The sequence below is a fragment of the Thunnus albacares genome, chromosome 3, assembly GCF_914725855.1.
Source record: "Thunnus albacares chromosome 3, fThuAlb1.1, whole genome shotgun sequence".
In the NCBI taxonomy this organism is placed as follows: domain Eukaryota; kingdom Metazoa; phylum Chordata; class Actinopteri; order Scombriformes; family Scombridae; genus Thunnus; species Thunnus albacares.
Genome location: NC_058108.1, coordinates 20,050,684 through 20,074,197, shown reverse-complemented (window position 1 = coordinate 20,074,197; position 23,514 = coordinate 20,050,684). Strand labels below are relative to the sequence as shown.

General features: G+C 38.1%; 2 protein-coding genes across 2 annotated transcripts; one reads left to right on the top strand and one right to left on the bottom strand.

The window, feature by feature from the left end:
* Window positions 1-800: 800 nt before the first annotated feature.
* Window positions 801-6,093, top strand: LOC122979444 (aryl hydrocarbon receptor interacting protein). The gene is made up of 7 exons (XM_044346906.1): window positions 801-941; window positions 1,633-1,815; window positions 1,904-2,092; window positions 2,829-3,005; window positions 3,167-3,308; window positions 4,585-4,814; window positions 4,940-6,093. The coding sequence occupies exons 1-7, from the start codon at window positions 843-845 to the stop codon at window positions 4,943-4,945; spliced, it is 1,026 nt and encodes a 341-aa protein (XP_044202841.1). The 5' UTR covers window positions 801-842; the 3' UTR covers window positions 4,946-6,093.
* Window positions 6,094-6,468: 375 nt separating this feature from the next.
* cdk2ap2 (cyclin-dependent kinase 2 associated protein 2) lies at window positions 6,469-12,176 on the bottom strand. The gene is made up of 5 exons (XM_044346907.1): window positions 12,088-12,176; window positions 10,084-10,239; window positions 9,043-9,134; window positions 7,903-8,023; window positions 6,469-7,204 (listed from the first exon to the last, which is right to left on the bottom strand). Exons 2-5 carry the CDS (start codon window positions 10,136-10,138, stop codon window positions 7,137-7,139), a joined length of 336 nt encoding a protein of 111 aa, XP_044202842.1. The 5' UTR covers window positions 10,139-10,239; window positions 12,088-12,176; the 3' UTR covers window positions 6,469-7,136.
* Between the last annotated feature and the right edge of the window lie 11,338 nt (window positions 12,177-23,514).

The window sequence follows — 23,514 nt, the reverse complement described above, 5'->3', positions numbered from 1 at the left end:
CAGCAGTGGTCAAGCAAGCTAGAGAGTGAATTGGCGCTGGCGAGAACAAAACCGTGAATCTGATAAATAAAACGTTAATTTCTGATTGTTTGTCAACAGTTACATTCTAAAGCACAAATAAACACGCACACACACCTCTACACAACCCTGTGGGAAAGTGCCGCATTGCCGGATTTTGTGTGAATGCAGATCTTCATCCTGTCCGCTGTGTCCTCTTTGCTCTGTGTGTGTGTGTAGCTCAGCCCCACCCTCGGTGAAGCAGACACACAGACCTGCAGCTAAAACTCATCATAGGTTTTGAATATAAAAACTTCATCTGTAAAGAAACAAGTTACTACATTAGAGCAAAAACTACATTTCCCTATAAAATTGTTGTTTACATTTTCTTTTACATTCTCTTTGATTCAGTCTTTTATAGTTTTTTTTTCTTTTAAATATGTGAAATGCACTTTGGAATTGTCCCATGAATTAGATAATTTTGTGAAGTAGAAATAATAAGTATTAAATCCAAAATACTTTAAGTACCTCAGGTACAGTAGTCAAGTCCACTAGTGGTGATATAAATATGATATATGTCGACTATGATAAAAATTGAAACCCATAGTTATAAGAATACGCTCTCAAAAATGTATGTTCCATGAATTAAAACTTGATACATTATGTAAATCTTCATGAATCATAATGCAAGATAGCTGAATGTTCAGTGTGTGTTTTTATGGTGATGAAAACACGAGTGTTGCAGTGACACTACATGTGGAGGGCGCTGCTGGGCCCGATGTGACGTCTCATCGACAGACTTCGGCAAACATCGTCATCTGCCGTGAACTGAGACTCGGTCAAGGATGGAGGAAGAGGCACGCAGGCTTCTCGAAGAAGGAATAAAGAAGAAACTCGTCAGTCCTGGTAAAGGAGAGCTATCGACCTTCCCCAATGGGACCAAGGTAAAAGTATAGTGTTAGTGGTTGAACGGGTTGAATCTTTTCCTCTGAATAAGTTTAAGAAATACGACGAAGCACGTTAGCTAGCTAATGCTATCCCCCTCTATCTGCTATCACATCTCGGCTACATTTAACTTTAACTGTTAGATTCATTGTACACTTTACGCTTTCAAAGAGAAACTGCTGACAAACTTGTAAGCCTCCTTTTCTTGTGTGCGGATACAACTATACGTTTGGTTTGAACTGTGATTTTTCGGCCAGATTACATTTTTTCCTCCTATTTTTTGTTTTTTTTCATCTGATGCAAAGACGGGGGCGGGACAGGATGGCGTGTGTTGATGAATGCTGATTGGTCGGTATACCATGCCAATCAATTTTCTGGTGTTGTGATTGGTCAGAATAAGACGGAGTTTAGACGCTCCGCAGACCTGTCACAGAAGTGGCGATTGCTCTTTTTTTTCTGATTTCAGCTTCTAAAATTTGAACATTTTCTGGTTTATCTAGTCTTCTGTGATTGTAAACAGCAGAAGACTTCCTAGGGCGTCCCATGGGGCTTCGGGGAACCATGATCAAGATTTCTCACCATTTTCTGACATTTTATGGACAAAACAACTCATTGATCAATCGAGAAATTAATTATCGGATACTGAAATAATCATTAGTTACAGCTCTAATCGTATTTCTATTTTACCAGTTGGTCTTTCACTATCGCACCAGCCGGTGTGATGGCACAGTACTGGATGACTCCAGAACCATGGGGGGCTGCAGCAAACCCATGGAGCTCATCTTGGGCAAGAAGTTCAAACTAGCTGTGTGGGAGACAGTGATCGTCACCATGAGACAAGGCGAAATTGCAGAATTTACCTGTGACACTAAGGTTAGTGAGCTGGCTAAACAGGATGTGATATGGGTGGTGGTCCCTTTTAAGTGCTGACTGTTTCTGCTTTTGTCCTCTTGCCCTTCAGCACACCTCCCTGTACCCACTGGTGTCCCAGTCACTGAGGAACATCAGTGCTGGTAAAGACCCCCTGGAAGGCCAGAGGCACTGCTGCGGCATTGCCCAGATCCATTCCCACCACTCTCTGGGGCACAAGGACCTGGATGAGCTCCAGGCTAATCCACAGCCTCTTGTCTTTACTATCGAGCTGCTGCAGGTCAGTGGGCAAGGGGGAGTTTAGAGTTTAATTATGATGGTGGTGGTGTAGTATTGGGTTGTATTTTGGGTATTGTTTAACATTTTTTAAACTAGTGCTGATACAATATAAATTTCATTACCAAAACAGTGCTTAAAGTAAAGAAGTTTTCTGTTTGTTTAAGTTGTCAAATGTTATCCAAACACAAGAAGCCACACAACTTTTAAATAATGTTTAAATACGTTTATAATAAATACGTAAATAATGTAGTTCTTGGAATGTTTATGCAATGCAATTAAGAACATATCATGCTTCTTGTAATTTTCTTTTATTTTTTACTGTTATGATGTTGAATGTCTATGTTCAACATGGTCAAAGTTCCAAAACTTGAGGTGAATGTATATAAAAATGCTCCCTGCAAGTCAAAAGCTAGGGTTTCAACCTGCTCTGAATGCTTTGTTTGCAAAGTTACCTCTACTTCCTCCTCGTGATGACATCAGATCGTTTGTGTATGCCCACAAATGGCCATCCGTTAGTAGCGTTTGTTGCTACGGTTATTTCACAGGTTGTTCTGGATTTCAATTGGATTTAAGATAAAGTAAGAGTTTTTTTAACTGTATATCATGCAAAGATATTCTAGTAAAGCCCAAGAATATAAATCTAGACCTGGAAATGTGCATAATATGTCCCCGTTAACAGTCTCTCACAGAAAGGAAGCTGCAGCGGCCACTGATCTCCAATCTCTTTTCCTGCTCAGGTTCTGCCTCCAGGATCGTTCCAGCTGGATGTGTGGGCCATGACAGACGAGGAGAAACTCCAGCTAGTGCCTCAGATCCATGAGGAGGGCAACACACTTTTCAAACAGGGCAAAATTAAGGAGGCCACAGAAAAGTACTACAATGGCATTGCCTGCCTCAAAAATCTACAGATGAAGGTTAGGGGACAGTTACTCCTTTGTGTTTCATTACAGCTGGCGTGATGAATTAGAGATTTGTAGCCTTGAGTCTCTTTGCTCTTATGTAAACAGTTCTATTTCCATACAAAGCTTTCCAGTGTCTCTAACTTCTCTCTGTGACTTCTGTTTCTTGGTTTCAGGAGCATCCTGGAGATGAAGCGTGGGTAAAGCTGGACCATATGATCACACCACTGCTCCTCAACTTCTGCCAGTGCAAGTTACTCCAGGGCCAGTACTACGAAGTCATCGAACACTGCTCATCCTTGGTCTTTAAATACGAGGGTAAGGCTCGATTATTCGCTTGGTTAGAATCGGCAGATTAAAGATTTTGGTTGCCATTTTAGTTGTTATGAGATAAATGTAAACTTTAAACAAGTGTAAAATTGTGTTCAGGTTTTTGAATTGAAGAACCTACATTATGTTATTCTAGTCAATCCACAGTATTTACAATCTGTACAACTTAAAATTAAACTGGCCAGTAGAGTTGCTTTGTTATTTTTGGCATGTAAGCACATCTGGCAGTCAACATCTTCCCTGTGGTGTGTTTGCCCTGAAAATTCTCTTAAATCTTCACCATATAGATTGTTGATACTTTGGTAGGGATATATATCGTTAGGATTTTATCAATACTACTTATTTTTTAAATACAACTAAACATTGTTTATAGAGCAGCAACAGTAATGTTCACATCAGCAAAGTCACTATATAAACTCAATATCTCACTGAAAATAAATTAAACATGTCACTAAAATAAATAATATTTCTGACATAAAAATACTAGTGAAGTTTAGAAAGAATGAAAGACACGTTATCAGTCAGTATCAGTCGTTCTTCCTGTCCTCTGTCCTCCTCCCTCTGCTGCTGCTGCTCACTGCTGCAGGTACTGCTGGTAGAGAGAAGAGGGGCTGGTTTATCTCAGCCAGTAGCTAAGTGTACAAGATACAAGATACAGACAACTTTCGTTTTAGTTTGTTCATAACAATTCCTGTCAGCCAAACCAGCAAGCTCTGGTCATTTAAAACATACTGGCGGATAGTGGTGGATGGGAAACTGCAGGCAAAGCAGATGAAAATATCACTTTTCAACATATTTATGCTTGTTGAAAAGATTGGTTTTGATTAAGTACTCTTATTGGCTTTTTACTCACAAAGGTTTTATTGCACTTACAGTAACAAGCGTAGTTTGTCGTCAACTTGAGTAAAATTCACTTCACCTGGTTCACTGTCTCCTCTCTGCTCTGCTGTCCACTCTGTCTGTGTGTGTGTGTATGTGTAGAGGAGCTGAGCCCCACCCTCAGTCAAACACCAACACAGAGAGCAGAGGAGAGGCTGCAGTACAACCATAAGTTATACCAAAGCATAAAAAAGTACCAATAAAAGACCCAACTACTGTGGGTTAACTTTTTAAAACCGGTTCCAATTTAGAACTGTGTCTTGGGGGGGGAACCCTAGTCCTTGGTCTTGCTCCTGACATGCGTCGATAAGCATATGAAGATTGTGTGTATAAGGGAAATCAATGACAAGTAAGCATTTCATGAACTTCCTCACCTTCCAAACAGACAACGTGAAGGCCTTTTACAAGCGAGCTAAGGCCCACGCTGCAGTGTGGAACGAGGCCGAGGCGCGAGCGGACTTTGCTAAGGTGTTGGAGCTGGAGCCGTCCCTGGGACCGTCTGTGGCCAAGGAGCTGCGGGCCATGGAGGAGAGGATCCGCTCCAAGGACAAGGAGGAAAAGGGTCGCTACAAAGGCCTATTCAACTACAACACACCACCAGCCACTGCCACCACAGTCAGTCCAGTTTGAGTTTTAGTGACCTTTATGGCCCACCAGAAGCCTTGTTGCTAGGATATACTGTAATATAACTACAACGCAGAATTTTAATGATGTATGTTATGTGCTCTTTCTCCTCACAGGGTTGAATCTCTTCAGTGGGTTGGAACAAGAGGATGCCTGTGAATTTCAAGATGGATGAGAAAAACAGTAGGACACTGCTGGTGTTTTAGTTTTATCCATACACCCAAGCCAAACACTTTCTATGCCACCCTGTTCTCCATGGTACATGCAGAAACAGTCCACACGCAGATGCACCCACAATTCACTGATATTTACCAAGGTGCAATTTGCATCCCTGCCTTATTCCTGTCAACTCCCTTTCCCTAAATGTAAAATTCTTTTAAGTCTTTAATCAGGATTATCAACTTGAATATAATGAAAGCCCAAAATGCCCCAAATAACTCTCCATCTGTACCAGACAGCAGCACCGTTAGTTTAGTGTATATTCAATGGAAAGGAACTCTGAAATCTTGAATTTCTTACCAAAGGTTTCAGAAAGGTGAACATTCTTGGTAAATAACTTCCTCGCAGTAATAGCCTACTCGAAGCATGTTACCCTTAGCAACGGCTTTCACAGGATTCGCTGCCGAGAATTTTCTTTTATTTAACGATGCACTTACCTGCTTGTTTGTGGAAAGTCATCATATTGCAATTTATATAGCACATCTACACACATAGACACAAGTAGATTAAGCATTTTATGTTCTCTAGCTTTCTCTGATATGTGCACAGCTGTCGGATAATCCTAAAATTACTCATAATTGTAGCCCAACAAGGAAATATTGCAATGGATTCCAGACAGAAATGCTCTCCCTTTTAGAAAACCCAGGAATGCTTTTTTTTTTTTTTGCACAAGAGACATCATGCACACCTCTGCCTTGTGCTGCCAGGCCCCATTTTCTATCTTGGTCACAGTGGAAGCACTGGAATTAGCAGGAGACCATTTTCTGCCGATGGATGTGACGGGGAAACCGAGCTGTCTGTGACAATCTTTAAATAACACACATGGACTTGTGTTATCTTAGCTTTTCCCCTATGTACTTATTTCATATATATATGTGAGAATTCTACCTTTGTTGTTTTTGTCAAGATGTACTTAGCATCTCCTTCACTTGCTTAGTAAGAGCTACCCATTACTCTTCATGTGAAGCAGTGGATCGTTAGCCCAACCTGTCTGAAGTAAGATGTTATTGAGGCTGTGATTATGTAACTGAAATAAATGTGTTTATCCTTGGCTTTGCATTTTTTCTGTGTTATTTACCTGCAATCAAATCATTTGAAAAAAAAAAAGGTTCATCAACGTCCTTTTGTATCCATTCAAGTAGACTGATAACTCCAGTATATTCTTGAGTAAACATAAAGAAATGGATCGAAACGCAGCACGTCTTCTTCACATCTTGTGGCTTTCATTATTGAATGTTAACTTATTGAGTCAAAAGTTTGTTTTGTTTGTTTAACTGCAGTTTCTGAGGTCAACAATGAACCTTCAAGCTCTATTAAACATTTCATGGAAAAGTGTCATTACTGTCAGAACACGAGTTTGACAAGAAAATCTGTTGACCGCTTCATTTGCAATGTAAATTAAAAAAAAAAAGACAGCCACTGAAAGTGTTTTTTCTGTTATTTAATTAAGATAAACATACTGAACTGCAAAAATCTGGTTTACAAAATTTCCATAATAACAAACTGACTTGAGATGTACAGAGTTCTTGGGATTGAGAAACATCTAATGTGTTTACGCTACAAAATACGAAGAAAACAAAGCAAGGGTGAAGGGAAATTAGGTATATTCAAGACGCTCAGATTGACAAAAAAGAAAAAAAAAAATCAGTGGTTGCAAAGTGATGCTCAGAATAGAAACTTGAGGTGCAATTTGCACATTGATTTCATCATTTTAAAACAGCCAATTTTCTTGGTCAATTGCAATTATTAGACAACTAATATAAACATCCCCATCCATTTTACTATGCTTTTGCAATACTTAAAAATATGTTGAAATTTTCCGCACTCTTGTTTCAAAATAGGTACAAAACTGCATTTTGCATACACCCTAAAGATCACAGAAAGCTTGTAATTTACTAAATTGGGTGTGGTGGAATGCAGGGAAGAGTGCAGACAAGAAGGACATAATGCACCTATAAAAAAAGCCAGCGAGGGAAGCGTGAAGGATGAAAGCATAAGAAATGTTTTTTTTTTTAAACAGACAGTGGGGATCATGATGCGCAGAGAGGCTTCTACTGGGGAAAGACTGAGGGGTGGAGGGATCTTTCCAAAAGGTTATGTACGGGCGCTTCTCTCCGTCTCTGCAAGACACTCCCTGACCAGTGCACGGGCATGAATTATACCTGGAGGAGACAAACACAAGGAGCAAGAAGGCATTAAATCAATACGTAGACATGGAATAAATTGTTAGCAATTTCTAAAGTCTTCAGTCTGAGTGTTCCTGACCAACAAAAATCAAATGTACCCAAGACAGCTATTACTGCTGAACAACGGGGCCGCCTCTCACTAAGAAATCTGCAGGTCAAGTTCAAGGCAAAATGATGTTTAGCAGTCTGTCTGGCTGTCTGATGAATTAACACAGCAGCCACTGCAGTAACCACTATTTCTAATACATGTGATTCTATTTCAATCACACCTGTCTATTATGTCTGCATATCTTCATTATTATCCATCAGAATTTAATGGAGTAGCCTAATGATACTGACCACAAATTGCGGTCATAAATGCTGACTACTGTATGTCAGGGACTTTTGCTCTTAAATGTATAAACAGTATGTAGTCTTTTTTAAATCATTTGCATTTAAATCAGCTAAAAGTAAAAAAATACAGTAACAATCAAATGACAACTAAAACAAATCCAATGTCAGACCTGCTTTCACCAAAGAGCAAAAAAAACATTTATTTTATTCCTACAAGTGGTTGGCCAATACACAATAGAAGCACAAAAGGTACAATGGAAACAAATTCTTCCCCCTTCAGTACTTGAATCAAGTATTCACGATACAAACCCAGAGGAAAAAAAAAAAATATATATATATACCTCTCTTTAGCCTCTCCATAGCACTCTTGCTCCCAGCGTATGTAGGCCTGATCTCACGGCTCATCTCCTCAATGACAGACAAAAGCTCACTGTAGGTGGACCCTTGAGACACTTTGACAGGCTGGCCGTGTATTTTCACACACGTCATGTTTGGGGGACAAAAAAAAAGAAAGATCCATCAGGACTTGTGACAGCTGGAAATTCACACCACAGGTTAAGATAAAGAACAATGAAGAATGTCGACTCGCTAATATGATATAGCGTAATGTGAACTTTCATTCTTTTCATTCAAATAATTTGTCGTAACAGAGAGTGCCCTACCTGTTTCCATCTTATCCTCTCTAGCTATAATGAAGTACAGTACATCCCCTCTTTTCATTGTTTCAATTTACTCCAAGAAAAATGTGACATTAATGTGAGATTTTAGATCTACACACATTTCAATCAAGTCAGTGTCCCCTTGACTATCTCAACATGCCCATGTAGGTCACATGCCTGCAGCTGCTTCACAATAAGAGCTTTCTAGCACAGTCAATATTTAATGTATTTCATGAATGCAGTCGACAGAAAAGCATGTTTGTCTGCAGGTACTTTACTTAAGAGGGATTTTTAAGTTGAATTAAATGAAGCACAGTCCCTCTTACATTGTCTTGTTTATATAAATGTTATAATAGAAATTCTACTTTGACTCAATTGTTTTTTGTCTTAATACAAACCCAGTGAACCTGACTTAGCCTTTATTTTGTCCTTTTGTTGGGTGCATCAGCACAAAACTCTCATATAATACTTTCATATAATCAAATTTTGAAATAAAAGCTGGTTCTCAATAAATGATCAGCTCACGAATAATAACCGGGAGTGTGTTTGGCCTAAGGTGAAACATCTGTATTATGTTCCTCATAAATAAGACAACAAGTGTGTGATTCCATGAGACACATTTCATCGACTTCCTTTGCAGGTAACACACAGTTTCAGCACTAGTAATGACTTTTATGCAAAGTAGTAAACAAATCCATGATGTCAGGTACTGTACCCAACAGGAAAAACATTAGTAAGAGTCGTTCTGGTTTGGTTATGGGTACACCTGTATATGTAAATGGCGCTACAGCTGAACAGTACAGCACTGTACTGTAAGCATACCTGAACAAAGCCCATGGAGGGAGGGCCGAAGTCACTGAACGCTGGCCTGAAGTTGGATGATGATGGTAGAGATGGAGAGGGCACAGAAGAGCCTGGAGACAAGAGGAGAAAGTATGTAACATCCTATAGCTCACACTAGTAACACAAAAACATTTCTACTGAGAAAGCTGCCAAATAATTTATTTATCCTCAGTAAGGCTGAGTGTCTATACAGTGTTTGTTCTGAGCGCCAGCATCTTTTTTTTTTCCAATTGTTACCAATGAGGAGAGAGTATATAGAGCTGCCTAGAGAAAAAAAGCTGCACCCAGCATCTTTTTCAGAGCGTGCCACCTTTTTTATGTGGCTGCTCCGAGCGCTTCCCATTGAAAATCTCTGAACTTTTCAAAAAGGCGCTGGTGTTATCACTGTCGCTCCTTTTCAGGCAACCAATCATATATAAGATGGCTCGTCCTCCACTTGGTGCTCATGTTGAAAAAACAATGTCAAACAAATAGATAGCAGCCTAAGAATAAAAAATAGATGATAAAAAGCAAAGGGCCAATGCTAGTGTATCATACAACGGCAGTTAGAGTGGTAATATGTTGTCAAGATATTGTTGTCATAGAAACCAAACCCATGTGCAGCGTGTTATCAAAAAAGCACTGGGATGAAGCGTTCCCCTGCGCCCTGCCAGAGAAAATCACTATATGGACACACTGAGGTATAATCAGTAATAAACTGTAAGCTGCACTAACAAAAGAAAGAAATTGAAAATCACTATCCATTTTTTTAATAAGTTCTCCTAGTTAACTTGGTGAGTATCCTCGGTTTAACCACCAGTTAGTTTAACTATCATCACAGTATTAATGTGTTGTATCGCTATGATTATTTACAACATTGCTAATAGCAAGGCTGCCATTAAAACGATACTTAAACTGTTGATCAAAACTATGTTTTACAATTCTTTCATATACAGTATGTATAATGATCCACATATTCATAACATGCAGAAATGATAAGTAGTCAATAATTGCATGAACAACACTGAGACTGGGTGGTACCTGGAGGGGTGTGGTTGGAGCCAGATGGCGCGGGAGCTATGGGTTTGTAACTCATGGCGATGTCAGCAGGCAGCTCTGCGTATGACGCGCCACTTCCTTCGGTCCCGTCAACCCGGTGCTTATACAGCTTTACTGGTGGTGATGAGCTCCTAAGAGCTGGTGCAAAGAAGAAAAGCAAAGGCACAGACACACAAACAAAGGAGCAAATTATGAAAATGTTATTGATATTCAGATGTAAATGGTACCTGGAGGGCAGCAGTTATCAAACCAGTGAATATTAAAATAATATTTAACAAATATGTTAAATTCAGGCAAATTGGCTCTTAGTCCTGACTGGCACAAAGAAGTAAATGACATTGTCTAATTAACTGAGCTCAGCTCACTTCAAACTAGTGAGAAGAGCACAGACTGAGGAAAAAAAAATATATAAGTCTCTTAGGGCTGCAACAAATGCTAATTAATTAATCTGCAGATTATTTTCAGATATATTCACTTGATTAATTGATTGATCACTTTGTCTATAAAAAGGTAAGAAAATGGTGGTTTGATTTCCACAGTCCAAGGTGATGTCTTTAAATATCTTGTTTTGTCCGACCAACAGTCTAAAAATTTTGTGTTTTTAAATTCGATAAATTGACAAGACCCAAATATCAGCCAATATTTGCTTATTGCAGATATATAGTTATCAGTTTATATGACGGCAAATAAATAATAAGAAATTGATGTACAGAAATGCCAAACTAGGTAATTTAGAAACAGTCAGAGTAATCGTGTTCACATCCACAAAACCTCAGTAGGATAGATGCTGCATACAAAAATCAATTAAAATGTGAAATGTTTCAACCAACTACAGGTCTTCCACAGGCAAAAAAGGAAGACCTGGAGATGGTCGAAATATTTTAATTAAAATACAGGTACTGTATCACAATTTAAAACAGTGTCACCATTTAATAATTTGTCCACCAGAAAGCAATGACAAGTTCATTTTCAACTGAAAAATATCCAGCTTTGTATTAATCTTGATCACAGTTCTTTCAAAAAACAAATCTAAGGGATCCAAATCAATATTTTTAGTTTAAGTTCTGTGTTTGTGTTAAAACAGCCAATATATTATTCATTTAAAAAAAAAAAAACCTTTCAATATATCAACATCAGAATATGCCTCAACATTCCAGTATTAGTTGGACTTTATTTTGAATTGCATTGTGTAAAGCACTTTGAACTTCCTTTGTATATGCCTTGTCTATGTATCAGGCACTTGTATGTATGTACAGTATGTATTTTATCCCATATGTGAAGCCCGTTGTAACTGTGTGTTTTTTAAAGTGCTATATAAAATTAAAATAAAGTTATTTTGATGATGAAACGTGTTATACAAATAAACCTGCTTGCATAATGAAACTAGAGGACGCCTTGCTGCCATACAGTTATTGTAAACAGGTATAAATGCTGTTCCCCTACAGCACAGATATCAATTCACAACAAGTATGTGGCAAAATAAGGGCAGTAACGTGATATAGGTTATTTAAGCATGTGTGTATGCTGTATGTAAGAGACGAGACGAGGTTGACCGACGATAACGACGACAGTTTATCCCTACAACTGTGTATGAAGCTAAGCATTAACTTGTCATTCAAATCTGGCAGACAGCATTTGTGATAACTAGCTAGAGATGAGTTTTACTTGGTTATTTTCGTGTCTTAGGGATTACAAAACACTTAAGAGCATGTGTGTTTGAACGTGAACGCAGCCGAGAGGTGCTCAATGAAACAAAAGCTGACGTTAGCTAAAGAGGAAGGTGCCCGGCTAACTACCTACTAGGTAACGTTAGCTAGGTTAGCTAGCTTTCGCCGGTTTAGCACAACAACATCAGAAGAGCGAAGAAAATCAAGGCTGACGCAGGATTGGTAAGGTACATATATGCAGTAAACAATAAAAAGGTAAGCTACAATTGAGACCATTGAGAAGACCCCAAACATTCCAAAAGATTGGTATTTTTTTTACCTTTTTAAGGAGACTTATTGTCCTCAGTGGGACGAGAGTCCTCTTCCTCTGTGCGTGAGTCTGCGCAGTAGAGAGACTAGTGTACTATCGTTTTTTTAATTTTCCAGCCACGCCATTGGCTGATGGAGGAACCTATGACGTCTCTTCCAAATGTTTTGTCGACCTACATCATATTAAAGATATCCCGACAAATTGAAAGAAATGTCACAAAAGTGTGCTATCCCACCAACAAATTTGTTTAAAGATTTGTAGATATCGATAACAAATGGGATTTTTGTAAAAATGAAGAAGACACAACTAAAACACAACACAACTAAATATCTGTTATGAATGTCAGTATGCATCAGGATTCTGGGAAAAATTAGGATAATTTTGACACTCAAACCAACCAGCAGTGGAAGAAGTACTCAGATCCTTTATTTAAGTAAAAGTACCAATGGAGCAATGTAAAAATACTCCATTACAAGTAAAAGTCCTGATTGAAAAAATCCCACTCTAGTAAAAATACAGAAGTATTAGCAGCAAAATGTACAGTAAAAGTAGTGGTTTTGTCCCTCTGAATGATATATTATTATATATGACATCATTAGATTATTAATACTGAAGCACCAGTGTGTAAGCAGCATGTTACTGTTGTAGCTGCTAGAGGTGGAGCTAGTTTGAACTCCTTAATATACAGTTAGCTTAGTTAAGTCCAGTGGTTCCCAACCTAGGGGTTCAGCCCCACAAAAGGATCACCAAATAAATCTGAGGAGTCGTGAGATGATTAATGGGAGAGGAATGAAGGAAAAACAAAGTTCTGATGCACAAATTTTCAGTTTTTGGACTTTTTCTCTAATCTTTTGTTTTTGCTGAAATATTGGATCATTTGAACATTTATTGAAATGAAACCATGTGTGAGGTTTAGAGGGAAAAATCACCATTTGGTGGAGCTGTTAACAACTCATAGACATCTGAAATGTGACCCCGACTACACACTGCTTTTTGTAAGACGTCGAAAGCCAAAAAGATTGGAAACCACTGGTTTCATCTTTAACAATGTGCTGTATTTTAAAAACTTGTTATATTATCCATTGTGTCAAAGCTTCATCTGAAAAGTAACTAAAGCTGTCAAATAAATGTGGTGTAGTAGAAAGTACAACATTTCCCTCTGAAATGTAGTGGAGTGGAAGTATAAAGAAGCAGAAAATGGAAATACTTTAGTAAAGTACAAGTACCTCAAAATTGTATTTAAGTACAGTACTTGAGTAAATGTACTTACCATCAGTGAAACCATCCATTTGATTAAGCTGGAAGCCAAGGATGCAATACTATACTATGAAAACAAACAATTTTTCATGATACATAAACTATAATGTTCATATTTAAAATAGGTGAGATACCCCTCTAAGGTAATTTTACAGAAATATGATAATAATAAACCATACATGATCAGTCAAAAGTGCACTAATAATCATATTTTTCAGGCCTGAAGCTTGCAGTCAGATATTTTCTTGGTAATTACCCTGAACTCCTGCTATGGGCCAGTGATTCATATTTACATGTCTATATGTCACTGTACTGCAAAGTTCAACCAGTCTTGCATAATGCCTTCAACTGGAAAAAATATTTTCATGATTTTTACAGGCCTCAGGTTCCACTGGGTGGATGTAGACAATTCTCCTTATTTGTTATCAATAGCTGTGATTTTACCCAACTCTGCTCATCACTTTTTTTATCACTTTGAAAATATTAAGTTGACATAGTTCCAGTCTCATGCAAAAGCCTATTTTGAAAGTTTATGTTTGGATTTTGTCCAAAACTTGTTCTTACTGTGAATATCCTATTTATTGAAGATGGCAGCTAACCACTTGGAACTTCATCACTTAAAGGTGCTACAGTATGTTTTCTTTTGTCCATCAGAAGTTATGAAGAGAGAATTCCAGCCTCCACTGAGCTTCCTTTTACAAGTAAAAGAGGGATATTTGCAAGCGAGTTATTAAGGTATCATTCTAAGTACGACCTTAAACATGAAACTGAATTCATATGCAACTTATCAGTTTTATCATGTATGTTATTATACCACAGAGCCAGCTTTTCAAACTTAAATTCATCTTAAAACAGCAAATGGATCACTTCATTATGTGGCATCTTATTTTTCAGGTTCTGTCTCTGTTATCCTGCCACAAGCTGTAACATTTCACCTCTCTGAGTTGGAGCCAGATCGCCTGGTTCCACACCTTTTGAAACCACTCTACCAAGTCGAGTAGACTGGTGGAGTGTAACGAGTTGACAGTTCTACCTGATATCAGGCAAGGAGTCAGAGATTGCAGAACAGAAAACCCATTTGCACCTCTGTGCCATCTCTACATTTTACATCAGAACACTGATAGTTAAAAATGCAGAAAAGAGACCTCTTTAAGCCTAACTGATAAGCAAAACACTTTTGATAACATCATTGTTTGCAGTGTGAGAGTGACTTCTACTGTAAACTAATATGCAGACTTACAGTATTTATCCCTGCATGCATCAGCCACAGTATAAGTTACGGTACTATAGAAATAGCAAGAATCATAATAGCAGTAAACACAACACATCACTACATGGATCACTACAAATTTTGTTGTTGAGTGCAATGCAAAAACAGGTTCAGGTTCTTAAAGTGGTACTCCATATCTTTCTACAAGGTTGGCAGATGTGTGATTCAAAGGACCTGCAATGCTTTTGACTGCTCCCAGAAGGTGCAGATGATTCTTAAAAGGGTTTTTTTTTAAAGGAAGGATTCCTGCCTGAAAGAATTTGTGATAAAAAGAAAACAAGAGAGCAGAATGTTTTCTCAATTGACTCCAAATGTACTGCAGCGCACAGCACATGCTGTACAGTAAATGAGTTACTCTCACTTGTTACTTGTCTTAAAAATGCAACAAATGAAAAATAGTGCATCAACCTTTACCCTACACCAGTCATGATGGTCATATTCACCAGCTTTATGTTTGGCTGAAGTGTTTCTGTAACTTCCTGTTGATTTTTAGGCATCCTTATTATATTTCAGGACACATGTTTTTAGACATGATTGATCCATTTAATCCCAGCTCTCCAATACTATAACATTTTTTGGGTGATGTTATTTATCAATACTAATACCAATACCAATGCATGTTTTTTCTGAAAAAAAAAATGCTGTGGCAAGTTTTGATGCAAGACAAGACAAAAATATGTTATGGTGTTTTCACCATTACCATATGCTTTGACATGTTTGATACACAGTCATATTTCAGACACTTTTATTGTCCGATCTGTCAAGTATCTATCAATTTCTGCACACCTTCTTCGTAGATATGAACTGGAGCAATTAAGTGAGGAGAAAGCAAATAATTCATATCAACAGAGCTTTTTATCACTCGCCTCACTTTCCTTGGTGAAGGATCAGCTACAGAACAGTTGCTTTTAAGATGGCATATTGCTCAGAGATACTTATGCAGACACTTTCCTCAATTTCCATAAATTACAGACAGATATTAAAAGACTTCAAAGATGTGTCCCCATTGAAAACTAGAAAAGGATTCTTGTCAGGATTTACAACTAGAATATTTCACATTTTAGAGATTTCACCAAGACCCTTCACAATGAGAGTGACGTAAAAATAATTGAAATTGCTTCATCTGTAATATACCAGCACTGAGAAGGCCAGAGCTATAGGACAACCCCAACTTCTAAAACACATTCTAGAAACTCAGGCCTGGTTTATTCCCAGAATTTGTAGAAGATAAAGATTAAATGTTCTGAATCAGTTGTCCAGGCTGCAGAAACTTTTCAAAGCCTAAGACAGATAGGTCAGACAGAGCTGCAGGTGTCTGTGCAGAGAACGACAAGATCTTTAACATAGAACGAGGCAGTTCTGGTATTTGATATGTTATTTGATGATTTTACTAGAACCACACTAATAGCTGCAGTTCTACCCAGTGCCTACTGATTCTTTAAAGGTGACAGTTACTGTGTATCTGTTTAATTAAACAGGGGTTCATACTGCAATTGCACTATTGTCAAATAGTTTATTTAGAACGGTACATATGCTTTAATGTATTTGTTTTTGTGTGACATACTATGGCACACTCATATCTTGTGAGCCTTGCAATGCCTTCACACTTGTGATGGGTTTATTCAGAAATCACAATGACAGTTAGTTGAAGTGACCCAGTCAAATAAGTTCACCCTTTGAATTCAAAATTTCTATATCAGTTAAGTGTCAGTAAGTAGCACAAACTGACATTAGCATTTAGAATAAATTCACGTAATTTCCAACCTTGACAAAGACGTGAGAGCTGGCTGGCAGCTATAAAATCAATCAAAAACCAACTCACTTCTCTAATTCCCTTATTTATTCATTCCCTGATAATTTTACATGGCAACCAATCAACATAATGCCTAAAGTTGAAGGCTGCTGTGATTTTCCTAGTTCATTCATTTCGTAGTTCAGTAATAGCTCAGTCACTGGATCACCATCTTTCTTTTGGAAAAAAAGCCATTCTCTCCCTTAAGCACCAAATTTAGTAAATCAGTTCATAATATTTTCAGTGAGCTCTTACCCTGGTACAGTTTGTACACCACAAATGAGGGGATACAGGTACCAATGGTAGCTGAATGTGACTGTACATGACGGAAGTGCTGAGGCTGTACAGTTGTAAATTGCAAAGTCAGTACTCATGGCAGGACATTAGGCTGACAAATGCATCACTACTGGAGATAAACCTGGCCAACCTTAATAATTTATAAAAAGCAAAGGGTAGAGAGGTGTGGCAGGGGTGTGAGAAATAAATAGAGGAACTATATGTTCTTGGAGTACACAGATATGTTCTTCTGCAACAAAACAGAGGAATAAGTCCAAGGAGTACATAATGTTCTGAACTTGATAAGTTAAAAACAGGCTCAGTCAAAAGTATGAAGAACAAAATGCAAAGGAAGAAGAAAATGCTTCTAGGATATAATGGCAATATGCAGTTTTAGCAATAAGTAATGACATAAAAGATGAGATCTTTTGTGAGGTTTGTGGTTCAAAAGTACCATAAATCAATATTGTTATGCCATAGCAAACTACCAAAACATTGATGGGCAAATGGATGCTCCTTCTTTCTTAGGAGAGCTGAAATGAGGGACAATGCAGAGCAAAAGATTAAATTTGCCATATAATTCTGAAGAAGTAATAAGTAATAAGAGAGCAAGAGGGGTTAAAAAATGTAATCTTAAGGAAGTTACAGAGCAGGTGGAAGGAAGCATTAGTGATCCTGATAAGAAAACCAGGAAAGGACCCCAGTAGTCCATCAGGATACCGTTCATACAGTCTCTTCACAGTTATGCAAGTATATTTTGGAAAATAAGGGGTTCATTTTACAATATCAGGATGCTTTTAAGAAGTGAGGGTAAAACATTAATTCACTTGTGTTTAGAAAGGATGATAAGAAAAGAAAACTCAAGTATCTTGTTTATTTGGAGAGAAGGATTAATGGTGAGGGTCAGTGGATACACACAAGTCTGGATCAAGGATTCAAGGCAAAACAGGAAATGCCTTGTCACCGTGTTATGAGACTGAAAATGGTCTCCACAGGGAAATGTTATCAGCCCTATTTTGTTTTTCATGAGGCGGCGGGGACTGAGAGTTTTATTTGGATGGACAGGCAGAATTACGTGAAAATAAGTTTGCTCCAAATGTGCCTTTTATCTGTTGTTCCCCTGTGGTTATTCCCCAGAGCAGAATGCTGATTAATGTACATTGTCCCTTTTTCAAATAAAAATAGATTGAAATTGAAATTGAAAAGTGCATGTTGATTTCCACATACTGGATAGTGTAGAGTCCAGAGAAAAATGAACTGGGTGAGGGCAGTAGAGGGTGAAATTTAAAGTTACAGCAGCAGATCTATCAGTATTCAAAGGATGCAAATAGAGAAAAATAGTTTTGCATATCATAAGATGAACCATACATAATTCATCAGTGAAAAATGAAATGAATGCATGCTGAAAAAGACTGTGACTTTTGGGAAGAGAAATGACACATTTTTCCTTTTATAAGTGAAAAGTTGAATTTCTAAGAACCTTTGACACACACTGTCTCTCTTTTTAATACATGTATAAGTTTTGACCAGCGGCTCCATGTGACAAATGTTTATGGACATCACTGAGTCTGCACTAAATGAACACATTAAAATTCACAATTTCATGCTTTTAACTGCTTCTGTTTTTCCTTTTATACACGACTCACTGGTTTATATATAGCTGCTGTAGGTCTGATAAAATGGGAGAGGATCCATCATTATCCGACAGCTTTCACTGTTGTGTGGCTTCTGTTCACATCATCATCATCATCACTTCGGCTGACTAACCAGTCTTTATGTGGTGCTCAGTGAATGCACCCACAGAGCTTGCACTTGATATAATTGATACGCTCCCCGGAGGGGCAAAGCTCACACACGATTGTCTGATCTGTCTTTGTGTTTGTACTCTTATTGAAGATGACACCATAAATTGGTCCTCGAACAGGCATGAAACAGGATGACATTCAAGTCTGGCCACTGCTCTTTGGAAAATCTGAAAAAAGTGCACTCTCTTTATAAAACCATTTGATAAGAGTGGAATCTATAAAGTGATTTGCAATTTTAAAGTTTGGATTAGCTACCCTTTTTCTAATGCAATTTATTTTTGATCTTTGAATCATTTGTCTTGGACAATTATAAATTATGGGTCTATGCCCCGGCAAGTAAAAACCTAAGATGTTTTGACTATAGAGTAGATGAAATGGTAAATACACCCACCAAGCACTTTATTAGGAACACCTGTGCAATCTAATGCAGTCCAATAAAACAACTCTGCCATAAATTCTACTTTTATGAAGCTTATACATTTTCAGTTTTTGCTGACACTGTCACAAAGGTGATAATTCTACTTTATGTTTATTATTGAGGTTGTAGTAGGTGGTGGTGGTGTACTAAAGTGCATTACATTGTAAAAGTGATCCTAATATTTTGTCCACTCCATTAACATACATGAGGGGGGCAAAATATTAGGAAGTACACCACCACCACCTGCTACGACATCATTAATAAACGTAAAGTAGAATTATCACCTTTTTGACGATGTCAACAAAAACTGAAAATGTATAAGCTTCGTAAAAGTAGAATTTATGGCAGAGCTGTTTTATTGGATTACATTTAGACCCCACAGATGTTCCTGATAAAGTGCTCAGTGAGTAAATATTACAGTTATAAAATTACACATATTTGATTTTATTAATACTTTGGCTCTGATTTTATACAGGCAAGTAGATTGGAGCAGAAAACCACTCACTCCCACAGTTTGCCTTCAGAAATATTGACAACATGCTTACAATTCTTCGTGCTTTCATGATGGCTGTGCTGAAAACATGGTCAGCACGTACACTTGTTCAAGAAAGGCACAAAAAACCTTTTAGCAGGATTTCACAGCAAAGATAAGTCCAATTTTCTGACCCGATCTACTGCCAACAAGAGGCTACATGTACCCCAGCAGGTCATTCATTGTTAAAGTTTGTTTTTTTTCTCTTCCTCTGGAACGGGACCACATCTATTCAAGGAAAATAAAAAATCTCTCAGACTCAAGTAAATCTGGTTGTACTTTTTTAATGTTTATTAGTGTTAAATCTAATATACATAAAGTGTAAACACAATATAATGAGGCATTGTTATTCTGATTTCTAGAGGTCATAGGCTTGATCTGATCTTTAAAATGTGGTTGTGGGGAAAGGAAACAGCTCATGGACAGGGACTTTACATGCTGTAAAACTCTATACAAAGCAAATTGCCTATTTCCTCCCTCACATGATCGTACCATGATCTGATACAGGGTGCCTCCATGGAGACAAGGCATGAATCATGTTTTTAAAGAGAGTGCAATGGGATTTTTCTTCCAGTTACCATAATTAGCATGTGACTCAGAGGTTAACAACCACCTCGATACTTGCATCTAACCCATGATCTCTGTAGTTAATGTGGTCAGGTTAGTTTCTCCTCTCATTTGATAATCTGCTGGTAGGTCATACATCACTATAGGCTTCTGTAACAAACAGGCAATGAAGAAATATTTTATTTGACTTTAGATGATTGGTTAAAAGTAAAATATGAAATAACATGTAAACAGACATTATACATATCACACAAATTACATACCACAAACAATCATCACATCAAAACATTCTGCACAAGGATACAACTGTCCTAAGAAAAACAACAGTATCAATCAAGGAATCGGTTAAAGGAGGAAGTAGTGTGATGTTATTAGAGAGCCAGAAATTCTGTATAAGGCAGGATCAAGGTGGAGGGACGGGTCAACAAAATGTCAGACTTTAAAACAGGAAACTGCTACTAGTTTTCTGTGCTGTATCATCAAAACAGTCAGCGTTGGATTCTTTTAACCATGATCACAGTCATTCTCAGACCTTAACCTGGTGATTATCACTGTAAGGATGACGACAGAGCTCCTCTAACCTTAGTGAGGGAGCAATCTGAACCCAAACCATGATCTTTTCCAGATCCCCAACCAACTTTTTTTTTTTTGGCTTAACCTGAAACAAAAAAAAAACCTCCAGGAAAAGTGCCGGGCTGTGAAGCCTGTCGCTGCCCACTCTGAGTCAACTGTAGATATGAGTTGCACATGTGCCATGTATTCAGGTATGAGTCAATGAGAAGTCGATCGCATTTTGCAAGTCAGCAAATCATTGCATATTGTAGATTACAAAGTGAAGTATAGTGGGTTTCATGTGAATAAGCAGATGCTGGAGTCTAGCCAGTAAAAAAATCCGGCCAAACCCCCCCCCCAAAAAATGAAAGCGCAAAGGAAGATTAAAGTATCGGCGCTGCAATACTCCAACTTTTGAACTCTGTTTAGGTTTAAATTTAAGGTCAGCAAACAATGAAAAACAGCAACCACACACAAACAATTGGCCAGTTTTTACACACATCTTTACCAAGAATACAGAGAGTGTCTCACTTCTATCTCCTGTAAGAACACTGAATAAATTCTCTTTCTTGGAATATTAACTCAGGAGTGACTTTTTTACACAATACCTTCAGTTGTCATGGTAATTATAATTTCAAATGATCATAAATTGACCAACCCCCCCCCCCCCCCCCCCCCCCAAAAAAAACCTCTACCTCCTGCTACCACTATGGTACATGTGCCCTCCACTATGTGACATCATCTGTTGGATTAGGCAAACTGGATAACAGAAAAAGATTATCATTTGCTGTTTAAGCAAACAAATAGTTTTTAGGACATAACCATCACCCACACTCCACTCCTCAACACTGAGCAAAACTCTGATCTAAAGTCTGCATAGTTGCTGTAGTTACACGCTGGTTACAAAGAACATGTACAGGTGTGAGCCAAAGGCCGCCATGTGAACTCAGACATGTCTGTGAATGTGACTTTAATAGTCTCAGATGGGAACAAGTCAGACCCTATGCAGTACCTGAGGAACAGGCCGAGCTCCTTCTCATCTCTTTCTCTTACAAATCTCAAGAGATGATTGTTTCCACATGTGACAAAGATCCTGGGATCTGAATGCATTTGGTAATGTTTCTTGGCCTGGGTTTCAGATCATCCAGAAGCTTTTTCAGTCCTTTGCCACTCATTAATTCCCTCTGATAGATGCTGGCTCTTGCACCATCTCTTTGTAGGATTTTTTACTCCACCAGTTTTGACAGATTTTTTTCAGTTTGGAGCACAGTGCAGTCGTGACTGCTGAGTATAGTGAGGAGTTCTTCTATATCAGCCCCTTTGAAGTTGTCAAGTGTCTCATTTCACGCATCCTTCTCAGTTGGGCTGACGTAGTTGAAGAAAGCCTCAATTAGATTGCTCTCTGAACAGCAGCAATCTAATGGAGGGGCAAGTTGGACTGGAAAGTACTGAAATCGCTGCAATACAAAGCCAAGATACAAGCGACAGCCACCCACTCTCTCTCTCTGTTGGAAGGTGTGGTGCAAACTGGGGATCTTGCAGGTTGTTCCACAGGTCTTTGCTGCAAAAAACATATTCCAGAAATCAGTGAGGCAGTCTCTGATGATCCCACTCCCAACTCCAGCCTCAAACTCGCCATGCCCAAGTGCACGCCTTACTGAAATATTAACATCCAGTATGTTCTTGTCTGTAAATGCTTCAACCATGAAACCATGAAAACAAAAGTCATTTTCTTGTGATTTTGTTATCTCATGAAATCGGCCTTTTGTTTTCTCGAGATAATGAGATACATTAACCCATTATCACGAGAAAATGAGCTTTACTATCTCAAGATAACAAAATAATTAACTTGTGATCTCGAGACAGCATTACAAAAATAATTACAAGCATGGCTGTTCTCGGCTCCCGTAGTTAAGTGATGAAGAGGTCACTCTAAGAAGTGTTAATGTCACTCTTGAGAGCTTGTGTATGTCCACTTCATTTCCTTGACATTCTCATTCACAGCAAGTATTCATATTTCATTAAAGGGTAACTACACACTGAAATTCTGCTAGCTTAGCAGAATAGCTAAAATATGTGGTTACACATCTCTTCTCACATGACGTCTTTCTAGCCAATCTTACTTGTTGTGATGATGAATGTGACTCACAAGCACAACTGTCGTTTTCCCTCAAGAGTTTGCATGAGAATTAGCTTACTGCTGCATCAATGTGAAGAAAAAAGTAAAGAAAATAAGTTATATATTTATTGATTTAACAGCTGTGCTTTTGTTTTCAATGTTGGGACATTTTTATTTGAGTGAGTTCCAAAAGACTATCCCTTTCCACACCTCATATAACTATGTCTATTAAACAGTGTGGCTAGATTGGTAGGTGGTGTCAAAAAGTTGTTTGTCTCAATAAATACATATTTTCTGAAATTACACATTTACGCCTATTTGTTCTCTTGGTTATGGCTCGTGTATGATAATTTAAAATACAATAACTTTAAGCCTCTGGTGCAAAACTGTAACATTTCCCATCTGGCAACACTGAGTGAATCACCACTGCTCAGTGTAGCATGAATAGCGATGTAGAGCTGGTAGTTAGAGCTAACCACCAACAAGAAGCTGCTGTCAGACTCTCCATGTCCACACTGGAAACACATAGAGTCAAGTGGAGCTTTGACAGTCGCTAGAAGCACATTCATGGCCCTTTGTAGAAGTTTCTGCATGGTAACCGAGCTAGCAGCTCTACTATGAGAGGCTCTCCAGTGTGCGTGTCTGTGGGGGAGTTTCAGTACATAGCTGTAACACTGTTGTTTATCATGTTTAACGTTACTGTCGTTGGCCCTGAATATCTTGTAAAACTATGAATACAGTTTGTTATCGGTGGGTCCATGTGTTGTGTTTTTACTGCCACAGAAAAGTAATAAATCTTTGGGTTATTTGTATAACCACAGTTCTCTGAGTAGCATGACGTTGCCTCT

Bases quoted from the DNA above. Each gene is read 5' to 3' on its own strand.
- LOC122979444 (XM_044346906.1), top strand. From the start codon at position 843: ATGGAGGAAGAGGCACGCAGGCTTCTCGAAGAAGGAATAAAGAAGAAA. The intron at 1,816-1,903 runs GTTAGTGAGCTG...CTTGCCCTTCAG, and splicing joins AATTTACCTGTGACACTAAG to CACACCTCCCTGTACCCACT. The intron at 3,309-4,584 runs GTAAGGCTCGAT...CCTTCCAAACAG, and splicing joins CTTGGTCTTTAAATACGAGG to ACAACGTGAAGGCCTTTTAC.
- cdk2ap2 (XM_044346907.1), bottom strand. From the start codon at position 10,138: ATGAGTTACAAACCCATAGCTCCCGCGCCATCTGGCTCCAACCACACC. The intron at 9,135-10,083 runs GTACCACCCAGT...TCTTGTCTCCAG, and splicing joins CTCCAACCACACCCCTCCAG to GCTCTTCTGTGCCCTCTCCA. The intron at 7,205-7,902 runs GTATATATATAT...TGTCTCCTCCAG, and splicing joins TATGGAGAGGCTAAAGAGAG to GTATAATTCATGCCCGTGCA.